Raw genomic sequence first — 12396 nt, forward strand, 5'->3', positions numbered from 1 at the left:
CGCAGGGCACATACAAACTAAAAACCATTCGCACGCACAGTCATGCCTACGGGCAATTTAGAGTCTTCAATTAATGCATGTTTTTGGGATGTGGGAGGAAACCGGAGTCCCCGGAGAAAACCCACGCAGGCACGGGGAGAACATGCAAACTCCACACAGGCGGGGCCAGGGATTGAACCTGGGTCCTCAGAACTGTGAGGCTGACCCTCTAACCAGTCGTCCACCATGCCGCCGCAAGCACAACTGGAAACTTTTAAATTAATAAAAGCAATTGCGGCGTTCGGCGTATGCAGTAGCTTAGCGGCTAGTTAGCGGGCTAGCGGTTGCTAGGTTACAAGGAACGCTAGGCTGCGGGACGGGGCGGTGGGTCGTGGTGCGGTGGGAACGTGGTTAAAACTAGTCGAAAAAGCACTTGCAAAACAGCAGAAAAGCATAATGTGGTGCGACAGACACTAAGAAGTTTATTGTCCCAAAGTAACAATCATCGATTGGTCAGGGCGTATTTGTAGGCGATCGTCAGTAGCTTGCTAGGGGGTAGGTGGCTAACGGCTAACTTCGAGAGAGGGGGACGTCAGAGTTTACATCATGAAGGTGATATAGGGTATTAGGGTGTGACACGTCTGGGGGTAAACAAGGGTGTTTATTGCAGTATAGCATAGAATGTAAATCAGATAAGGGTGTGGGAGTGTGTTGCAAGAAGGCTCCCAGCAGGGTGCATGTGGAGGCCACAAAGAACAGATGTCAGAGAAGACAATGGCTGCGGGGAGTCACTGTAAACATGAGATGCAAGACTGTGGAGACGGCGTCTGGAGCCAGCGGCAAATGGCCATCATTCTGCAGAGCAATGATGACGTCAGATAGAACCATGGACCAGTCAGACAACAGCGATTCCATACTTCCTCTTTCAAACATTGTATAAGTCGGGGGCAAGAACAGATAGCTTTGTTCAGTCTGCGCTGTCTCTGCTGAGGCTAGGATAAGCGTAGCTGCTGACCCAGAGCTCTGTAAAATGTATAGACTCCTCTGTCAGGAATAAATTGGTTGACTTTTAACACGTCGTTATAATTGTAGTTCTTTCACGAAAACAAACACGCACGGAACCTCAAGAGTAATAGGTGATTATAAAATTCAGGTTCCTTCAAATGGTGACGCCGACGTGATCCTGGAAGTGCATTAGATAAAAAGACAAAGGAGTGGACAGGGATTCAATTGGACTGCAATCTCCCCGGTGCACCGACAGAAAAAGGTGAGCGGAAACCTGTTTGATTCACGAATTCTGCACATTGGAAATTGTGAAATTTGGGAGACTTGTGGTACAGTTGTTTCATTGTCAATAGTTACTAGACGTTGTCTTGTTATTGTTTTGCTAATCGAAAGTCAGGGTAACAAGGTTCCTGACACACCAGGATAATATAAGATCCTGGGAGAAAGTAGGGTAACAAGGTACCTGCTTGTCCCGTCGTAGACTGACTTGAAATCAGACGCGGTTTCAAATTGTAACGTTTCGGTAGACGTTGGGGATTTTGGGACCCCCAAAAACGATTTAGAATAAGAGAATAAGAAAATAGAAGAGAATGAAAAATTGAGGAGAAAAATTCATGAGATTTGTTTGGTGTCCACTGCCATGACAGCTGTTTGGCAGAAAACCAAAAAAAAAACAAAAAAAACAAAACAAAAAAAAAAAAAAAAAGAGCGACAAATTCCCCCACTAAATGCAATTACCTTCCCGAAAGCGGCCCCCAGTGACTTCCGTTTATCCGGCTTTGCCGGTCAAGGGAGCTGCTCAAATGACAGACCAATTGTAGAGCGTAAATAAAACTCCCATCAATTTCGCACGAGCCCGCATTCAAAAAGGTGGGTTAATATACAAAAAAATGTCTTTAAAAGATTTTAAGTTTTTAAAGAAGACAGTAACGGCTGCCCGGACTGGCTGCTGGCGGTGAAATTTGGATCCAGGGGCTGAAAAAGTTGACGGACAGCATGAGCCTGGCGTGTGCTGACGTATGTTTGCGGTCATCCATGACATGTTCCCGCCCTCCAAGCTGACGGTGACGAGGCACCCGAACTTCAAACCTATCATGGATCCCAGTTCTCACTGAAAATTGCATAAGTATTTGGACAGATAAGACAAGGTCACATCCCTCCCTTTTAAGGGAGGCAAATGTTATTTATAGAATTACTTTGCTTGTCACATTGCCAGCTGAAGTTAGGACTGAACTTATTAAAGACCCTGACCTCATGAAAGGGGGAGATAGCTACTTTAATTGTCATGTGTCACACCATTTCAAACTTTTTGTCGACAGACAACACAAATCATCAGACGAGGTAAAGGACATACAGGAACAACTTTTGAAGTTACAATTGGCCCAGGCCCGTAAAGTGGCCATTGAAAAAAAAAAAAATGGAAGCAGAAAAGCAGATGTGGATGGCGCAGGGGTCAACGAGGGGAAGAGGCGGGAGTCGTGACAGGGGATACACCAACGGGGGCAGGGGAAGCACTCGCCGACCTCCACCGGAGCAAGCATGTTTCAATTGTGGTCAATATGGACACTGGTATCGTCAATGTAATGCTCCCCCACTGATGCAACAGAGACCTGCAGTGGGACCCGGAGAGGCCCCACCTCAAAGAGGAGGCTACAGAGCTCCATGCGGCACAGGTGGACGCAGCCTGCACAGGTGGACGCTTTGGTCCAAAAATGATTTTATGAAACCCTCTGCTCAAGCTGCAGAACTGCTGGCCATGTGCAGGGCACTGGAGTTATCTGAAGGTCAGAGTGTCACTATTTATTAATGGTGGGGCTGATGCCGCGGCTATAAAAAAAAAAAAAAAAAAAGTAGCAGGCTATCAATTGGATGAGGAAGGAAAATATGTTGTTAAATAGGATCAGTTAATTGACTTTCTCCCTGCAGTAACAGTTGATGTAGTGCGCGGCGCCAGAGGAAGACAAACGTGAGTGGCAAGAGAAAGAAGCTGATTATGATGACATGGAGAATCTGTGATTTGTCCCGACGAGAGACCCTAGGAGACTGGTCTTAACGACAGGAAAGTTCATGTGGTTAGTGGTTGAGGAAGCACACGCCCCGGCACATGAGAGTTATGTGTCAATGCTGTACAAGCAGCGCTTTTGGTGGGCCCCTGATCTTCTGCGTAAGGTAAAGGATTTTCGTGTTTTTTGTGATATATGTCAAGATTTCAGTGTTGGCCCTACAACGAAGCGGGAACTGCAACACACTGAGATGGGCCAATGCCCGAATGATGTGGTGGTAACGGACTGAACTGACAATGGTGGAGCCAGTCCAAAGCATAAGGTACGTACTAATGATTGTCGACATGTTTTCTGGATGGCCCAAAGCCTATCCTTGTGCAAAAGAGGACGCGCCGTCTGTCGTCAAAGCGCTGGTTAACTATTATATCCCGACACATGAGTTTCCACGAGTAATCAGATCGGACAAGTGGTTCTACGTGTCACAGGCACGTCCTGCGCAGGCCTCTATTGTAGAAAAAACGTGGACTAAGTGTGAATGGTATAAATATTCTGTGTGATACGTTTTATAAATTGTGTACACATATATATATATATATATATACATAAATATATATACATATATATATATATATATATATATATGTATATATATACATATATATACATACATATATATATATATATATACATACATATACATACATATATATATATATATATATATATATATGTATATGTATGTATATATATATATATATATATATATATATATTATGTATATATATGTATGTGTATATATATATACATATTTCGGGATGTTTTATGGACTGATCAATGTCACATTCCTTTAGGGTCTCTCCGTTCTGATCTTCGAACATGCTGACTGCGTTGGCCTTGGACAAAAAAAAGTGACTTTCATCACCTTTCGCCATTGTTCCGCAGTCTAATCTTTATATTTCAGCGGCAGGCGAATAGCAGTGAGCGGTGGATGATGCAATAGCAAAAGGGATGATGAAATATCTCGTCAATCACAAAACTATGTCGGTTTTGTAACATGTAAGGTTTTGTCTTACAATATATGGCAAAAAAATGCACCAGATGCATGAATACAGATAGTCATTAACTTTGTATTGCGATATTTTCGATAAGACGTCGAGAGAAATGTTAAAACACAAACATTTCCTGGTGATCCAATTAATTTGGCTGTATGCAGGTTTTGGAAATGTGGCAGGAAACCAGAGTAACCGGAGAAAATCCCCACAAGGATGGGAAGAACATGCAAACAGAGCCCAGGTTTGAAACCACCCATCTCAGAACTGAGGCAGATGTCCTAACCAGTTGCTCACCGTGCTGCCCACTTTCACTTAATTTGTCTGAAAAGTATTATTAATTAAATTATATTGTTTATTCTCTGTTCCTATATCTGTGCCAGCAACGGATAGTAACAGGCAGAACAATGAAATGCTCTTCCATTAGATGGCAGATGGTACAATAAACCTGTGTATTCACCTGTGGCCATTCATACAACAGAATAAGTGCTAGCTTTATGCGAGTTGATCAGCTTTTTGTGTTCAATTAAATGGGCTCTGGTTGGCAGAAAGTGGCACATTCCAATGAGAAGACAGTTGGCTTCTTTGTTGTCCTAATGATTATATGAATGTTCAATTACTTAGATATTTACACATTCGCACATACATTCATGACACTCTACTACCTGTCAATCTTGAATGTGTGACTTGGTCAATGACCTATTGTTTTAGCATACTAACTATTAATTGTGTTATCAGCTCAGATTCAGTCATTTAGAACATACAATGTGTGGTCGGAAATGATAAGTAAAAGGATGGTAGTATTAAATATGATAAAATCATGTTGAGAAAATGAAATAGTTAAGAATTAGAGATCAAACAATAAATCGGAGAGTTTAGAATGTGATGAAGGAGTAGGAAGCCTTCTTTAAGTGGAAAGTGAATGGTGGGAGCCCGCACATCAGTGAAAAGCCAGATCAGGTCTTTTTTTTTTTTTTTTCATGCTCATGTTCAATATTTACGACCCAAAATCTTTATGTGTGTGGGGAAGTCATGATGTCGTGAAGTGGGACGTGGAACAGAATGTAGCCAATCAAGAAGCACCCTGACTCAGGAACAAGGTAAATAAAACCAAATAAAAACAAACAAGTCTTACCTGATGTGTTTTTGAATAAAAGTGGATTCCCCAGACGGCAAAAAGTATTTTCCAAAGCAAGTCTTTTTGAGACGCCATTGCCATTTTAAAACATTCCCGCTTCTGGCAACCTTCAGAAACCCTTGGGTAACATCGGCACATACCCATAAGTGTTCTTCTTCGGTTTTATTAGATCACGTGTGATCATGTGAGATTTCTGCCTCGGAGGATTTGTAGGCCGATCGGTGGTCGAATAGAATCTTTATGTGTGTGATGTTCTGTGTTGAGGTTATCGGAGTACATTACACACCATATGACCAAAACTGTTAAATATCTGATTATTTTTTTTTTTTAATCTATTTGTGCTGGGTCTGTCACAGATAAGAAATCTTTTAAGATTTGAAAAATCCTTGTGTACCAGGGTTCAGCTGCTGTACTGAGTCCGACCGACTGCCATATATTTTCCTTCAATTACTCTTCATATTTTTGGTTCTGTGTTCCTATATCCATATTTTACTTTTGAACTAATCCCTCATTCTTTGTTAACTGTATTTTAGTTAATAAATTATTCTTATACTTTATATAAAGAACTCCATTCCGTGTTGTTTGTTATTTTATTTGCTCAGTAATGTTGACTCTGTACCGAAACAACAAACTTCAATTTATGCAGGCACCCTTCAGATTATGGGATTGAGTCAAAGTTTTCCAATTTTTACAAAATTGGGTGGTCCATAGAGTGAAATTTAAACTAGCATATTGTTATGTTTAAATTGTTTACTGACACTCATACCAGAGTAAAAATTAATCTCAATTAATTCATCAGGCATTAATTAATTAATTGTGAAGTCACCATTATTGCTACTAATTGTCAACCATCCTCGCTTCATCACTAAAGGTTATTTCAGAATGCATTTCACATAACATGCAATATAAAGGAATGCATCTGTTTTTTGTTTAATTTTTTTATTTTGCAGAAAACATCCAGCCCAGCTGAGCTGCCTCAGAAAATTTGTCAGCATGGAGCATCCAGGTCTAATAATGGCAACACTGAATTTGACATATAAAAATGCAAAATAAAATCTGCTCTCCCATGTACGAGTGTTTAATGCCAGTCGGCAATAAAATGTGTTTTGTATCTAATATTGGGGGGACAGGTTGTCACAGTAAATAATACGTTCCTGATTTGAATTCCTTTTTAATTAAAAAATGTAAGTAACATCACTGCTATGTTTGCACTCTTAATGATAGAATAGAATAGAATAGACAAGAAAAACTCACTGACCTAAAGCCACTCTGGCAGCAGAGGCATCATAGTTGATCCAGAATGATACCCATGACAGGATGGTGATCAGGATGGAGGGCATGTAGGTTTGCAGGATGAAATAACCAATGTTTCGTTTCAGCTTGAAACTCAGTGAAAGTCGTGGATAAGACCCTGTGAAGTCAGGAAGACAAGGTGTTCAGATGGAGACAAAAGATTCAAATACCATTTATGCAGTATACATAGTACAATGAAAATTCTTAAGGCATTACTACATTTGTTGTTATAGCAAAGCTATAATAATGTCATATTAATTGTACAGTGCTCAACATAAATGAGTATACAGTGGACCCCCGCATCGTCGTGATTCGGCACCTGAGGATTCAACTATCCATCCATCCATCCATCCATTCCTTATCTGAGCTGCTTATCCTCACAAGGGTCGCGGGAGCGCTGGAGCCTATCCCAGCTATCATCGGGCAGGAGGCGGGGTACACCCTGAACTGGTTGCCAGCCAATCGCAGGGCACATATAAACAAACAATCATTCACACTCACATTCACACCTACGGGCAATTTAGAGTCTTCAATTAACCTACCATGCATGTTTTTTGGATGTGGGAGGAAACCGGAGTGCCCGGAGAAAACCCACGCAGGCACGTGGAAAACATGCAAACTCCACACAGGCGGGGCCGGTGAACCCCGGTCCTCAGAACTGTGAGGCAGACGCTCTAACCAGACGCCCAACGCTCTAACCAGACGCCCACCGTGCTGCCAGGATTCAACTATTTGCAGATATTTTTTTTAAATTTTTAATGTCTTTTTGTTTTTGTTTTTTTCTTTTTTGGGGGGGTGGGAACATTTCCGAAAACGTTTATTGGCAGTTTTAACGGCATCTTATTCAAGAATTTTTCCCACCACTGCTATTATAATGGGTGTTAATTAGCTGCGGATTTTTTGCTATTCGTGAAATGGCCCAGTGCGTATCCCCTGCGAATAGCGGGGAGCCTATTGTACTCCTTCCTTCAAAGAAAAATAAGGTTTTTAGCCATTTCGCAATGAACACAAAAGTTTTTGTGAATGTTTATGATGATTTATATCATCTGTGGCGGCACGGTGGCCGACTGGTTAGAGCGTCAGCCTCACAGTTCTGAGGTGCGGGGTTCAATCCCCGTCCCCGCCTGTGTGGAGTTTGCATGTTCTCCCCGTGCCTGCGTGGGTTTTCTCCGGGCACTCCGGTTTCCTCCCACATCCCAAAAACATGCATTAATTGGAGACTCTAACTTGCCCGTAGGCATGACTGTGAGTGCGAATGGTTGTTAGTTTCTATGTGCCCTGCGATTGGCTGGCAACCAGTTCAGGGTGTACCCCGCCTCCTGCCCGATGACAGCTGGGATAGGCTCCAGCACGCCCGCGACCCTAGTGAGGAGAAGCGGCTCAGAAAATGGATGGATGGATGGATATATCATCTGTGGTTGAATTCTAGCGAATTATTAAATTTTTATCTAAAATGTGGCTCTGCGAGACTCATTGTTCTGTACTCAACATTGAAAGAAATTATTTGTTCAAAAAAATGTTTTTTTTTATGCGACAGAAAAACTGGTTTTAAATGTACGCGTAAACTAAGTTGCACCAAAAACATTTTACCTTCTGTTTTCCTACATATTGTAATTTGTAAACTGACCTCAGCAAACTCTTGCAACAAAAAGGCATGATATTAAGTAGATTCGATATATTAAAAAAATGATGGCACAATGTGGCAAGCCATCCATGTACCCTCACTAGGGTACATGGGCGTGCTGGAGCCTACCCCAGTTATCTTTGAGCGAGAGGCAGGGTACACCCTAAACTGGTCGCCAGCCAATCGCAGGGCACATATAAACAAACATCCTTTCACACTCACATTCACATTCACACCTACGGGCAATTTAGAGTCTTCAATCAACCTACCATGCATGTTTTTGGGATATGGGAGGGAACTGCAGTACCCGGAGAAAACCCACGCAGGCACGGGGAGAACATGCAAACTCCACCTAGGCGGGACTGGGATTTGAACCCTAGTCCTCAGAACTCTGAGGCAGATGTGCTCCCTGCCGAGGTAGACAAACATGAACTGGGGAGACGCAACTTCACATGCAGACGTTAAACAAATCAACAGGCATAATCCACAGGAGCAAGACACAGACATTTGCTTTGCCATGCCAACGCTAAGTGAATTACGGCCACACGGAGCTTCAAAGCGGAGACCCAAGGATGCCGAGTTCGCCCCCAGATGCTAAGTTCATTAACTTTCCGCCAGTCGGAGGATTTCACCAACAAAGGCGCCTCCACCCTGTTGAGTACTGACACTTGGGAGTTTGAACAGGCAACAGCGACACCCATGGGCGACGGAACGACACTACAGACATAGGTTCATAAAACATAGTCTGTGCGTACCGGACTGGGAGTTAATATTTTAAGAACTTTACATGAACGCCACTAGTGACTGTATTGCTGCAAACTTGAATGTCTGTCAAATCTATTGTTAACTAAACCAGATGAAATGTTTCACCCCACACCCAAAATGTCACATGGAAAATAGTAATGTTCTCCATACCACACAACATTTGAAACATTCATTACCGGTATTAAAGAGGATGAGCGTGGAACAATGCAAGGTGAGGAAATGGTCTCGTTATCTAAAATCCAATAATTCATATTTTATGAATTATTTTAAAAGCTGTGGTCAGGCGCTTTTTGGTCTCACCCCGAAGCCTTTTGTCTCCCCCGACCAACTTGCCGACGACCGGGCCAGGCAGGACGCCACCTCACTCGGGGTGACAAAGACACCTTGGACGGTCCACGGCTGCAGAGCATCCCGCAAGCGCTCCGAGCTAAGTTTGGGCGCCCGAGCTCACTCCGAGGGAACGGAAGCAGACGCAACGCACCCACTCAGAACATCTTGCGAACAGAGACACCCGAAAGACGTCCTGCCTGGGAACTTGTTGGTCCTCTTTTTTTCATCCCTTCCGTCGAATCCACCTGTTCCTGGTGCGGACTGGGCCGGCCGAACACTCGGGAGCCAGACCCGCCTGCCTCAAATATGTTCCAGACACGTAAATCCAACATTGCGGTCTACTAAAAGTACAGATTAGTGCACATTTGGGTTTAAATTAACGAGAACATGAATCCTCAGCTATATGCATTCACTACACGCTCATTCTGCTCATCTCACCTCACAAGTCAGTTCCTTTGCCAATGTTCGTCTGTACCTTGTTTGTTTTGTGTTTCTCTGTCCTTACCCTGTAGATTCCCCCATGTTAGATCATTAAATTTTCTATCAAATTCACCACTTGCATCGTGTGTGTGTGTGTTTGGGTTCGGGACAAAAACCTCTGGAAGTCTAGGACTCATCAAAGTTTCTAAAGTGTAGCCACCTTCCGAATAAGAGACTGATAAACAGGTTTCTCGTCGCTTCGCCTAAATTTTATTCACATAAAAAGGGATGTGGTGTCCCTCATATATAGCAAATAGGTTGATTTATAACGCTGTAATTTAAAATTACGATAAACCGGAAGTGACGCAGGTGCCGCTTCCAGCTCATTCTTTCTTCCTAAATTAATTAAATTCATAAGTCAACCCATATCTGCTACAACTGGTTCCAGCCAAACACAGTCTCGACAATTAGTCAATGTAAATTAATTCCACCTAATTAGTGACTACATCTAAAACTAAATAACTCGGATATTTGGTATATTTAAATGACTTGTTTTCAGATACCTGGTAAATATTAATCAGCTTTCTCTCTAAAATTGATTTGCATTAACTCAGAATTTGTTATATTATTACAGGGATCTCGTATAATGTGCTTCCCGTGTCTGAGATGCACAAAAATGAGCAGGGATGCATGCATAAACTAAAATGAATCTGTGTCTGAGGACAAAGTGGATTAAATATGGAATAAAAAATTCCACCATGGCGCTGGAAATCTGGTGTACGAATTAAAAAAAAATTTTTTTTTGACAAGTCGGCTCTCGAGTGGAACTAATTTGGTCGCATATGCGCCCTAACTTATGAATGGTGCTGCTGAAAAAAATAAATAAATAAAAAATGAGAGCAGGTCCACCTGTAAACCCAGCAATTTAAGGAAAAAAATGCAACTTGAAAGCAGACACATAAAACCTATCTGGGGCCTCATGTACAAAAGGTGCGTAAGCACAGAAACGTGGCATACGTTCTTTTTCACGGTAAAGTTCAGATGTATCAAGAGTGAAATGACCGTGGAAATGTGCGGTGCCTCACCCCAACTTCATGGCTGGCGTACGCACGTTTTCAACAGCTGTTGGTGCTTTGGCGACACTTAGAGGTGATGCTGGGAAACTGACTTGTGAGACAAATGAACAATTCTTGCTTGGAAACATTTTATTTCAACAATGTAAAAGAGGCAAGGACTCAGAATTCACTTGTTAACCAGTGTCTTTAATGAATCACTGATATTTGTGAGGACACCATGTTAATTGATCAAGGTGATCATTTATGCCGCTTATTGACCTCACAATCTCTTCTTCTGACTCCAGCACATTTACTGAAAAAAAGAGTCCTTTTAATTTACTTAATTTAAACATTTACATTGGTTGCACATGATTAAAATGTGTTAAAATGATTTTTTTTTTTAGGAGAAGAGGGGTAAATTATGTCATTTTAACCCATTTTAATAATGTGCAACCAATGTACATGTTCAAATTAATTACATTCAAAGGACTCTTTATCAGTGTGCACGGGTGAGGACACGGCCAGTCGGTGGGGCAGCAGCGGGTTGTTGGAGCGTAATTGCATTGGAGACGCTGGGGATGCCGGAGGAGATGCCAGGAACGGTGGAGGAATCCTCCACGTCTGTGACACCAGAGACACTGGGGACGGTGGACGACTCCCCCGAACATGTAGCGCATTGCTGCGACTGCGTGTCCTCTCCTGTGTATTAAAATAATAAATTGAGTAATCAAACAGGAGTCAACGTTTTTGATATCCGCTTTAATATTGTGACATGCTTCTATTTGAATTCAAAAGATAAAAATAAATGGTATTTACCTTATAGGGTAATCACCCCTGAGAGAGCAGTGTCACCCATGATTGCAGCGACCCTCTTCTCAAACGGGGTGAGGCCCTCTGCGCCGGTTCCAACGCCTGTTTTGACCACACTTTGGCGGTCGGCAGCTGTCCTCCGCTTCACATCCACCTTAATGTTTGACCACTTCTTTTTTAGTTCAGCGTTTGAGCGCTGTTCTGACCCCACAGCATTGACAGTCCGCACACACGCTGTCCCATTCACTCCTCTTTCACTTGTTAACATCAGAGCACAGCGTGCCAAAGAGGATTTTTTTTGCACACCACTTCATTGAGCGTCTCAACTTCACATTCAGATTTTTTTTTCTTCATTACCTTGCTCATCATCTTTTTTTCTGATCATGCAGAGATTGGGATCGCAGGTGCCGGGTTCATTTAAATATGATGTGCATATATGTAAATGTGGGCGTGGACAGGGAGGGGTCGGCTACTCCAAAATGTGCACTCAATTCTACATTGATTGGGATGTACAAAGGAAATGTGCTTGGATTCATGCGTATGCACAGATTCATACATCTGGATATTTTTGTGCTTACGACGTTTTCTGGATTTGAGCGTACGCCATGTTTCAGTAAGAAATCCACACAAGTCTTCAATCAGAGATAGTGAAGGACAGGACGGGATGGGACCCTCCCTCTGACTGGCCGGATGCATGCCTATCTACGTGCGCGTGTGTGCAGGCTTTTCAAATGCAGGCACTAGCGTAGTAAGCGTCCTCAAAGCTAAATCACTGTCTAATTTTATGCTTTTTTATAAATTTTAAAACACTTTACTCCATATACATAGTCATATTTTGACCTTTTGAACAACTAATATGTATAGAGAGATTTTTTTGCCTTGTGGTAAAACACAAATCCTATTGTAGCAACCCTGCATTTTGTTA

At 42.3% G+C, this 12396-nt stretch overlaps 1 protein-coding gene across 4 annotated transcripts in view; it reads right to left on the reverse strand.

Moving 5' to 3' along the window:
- gabrb1 (gamma-aminobutyric acid type A receptor subunit beta1) overlaps window positions 1–12396 on the reverse strand; it is a 149329-nt gene that overhangs the window by 46495 nt on the left and 90438 nt on the right. For all 4 annotated transcript variants that reach the window (XM_061795720.1, XM_061795717.1, XM_061795718.1 and 1 more), the window contains one exon: window positions 6433–6585. In XM_061795720.1, coding sequence (XP_061651704.1) covers window positions 6433–6585 — 153 coding nt within the window. The remainder of the gene's footprint in view (window positions 1–6432; window positions 6586–12396) is intronic.

Source organism: Phyllopteryx taeniolatus, chromosome 13 (assembly GCF_024500385.1).
Source record: "Phyllopteryx taeniolatus isolate TA_2022b chromosome 13, UOR_Ptae_1.2, whole genome shotgun sequence".
Taxonomy (NCBI): Eukaryota; Metazoa; Chordata; class Actinopteri; order Syngnathiformes; family Syngnathidae; genus Phyllopteryx; species Phyllopteryx taeniolatus.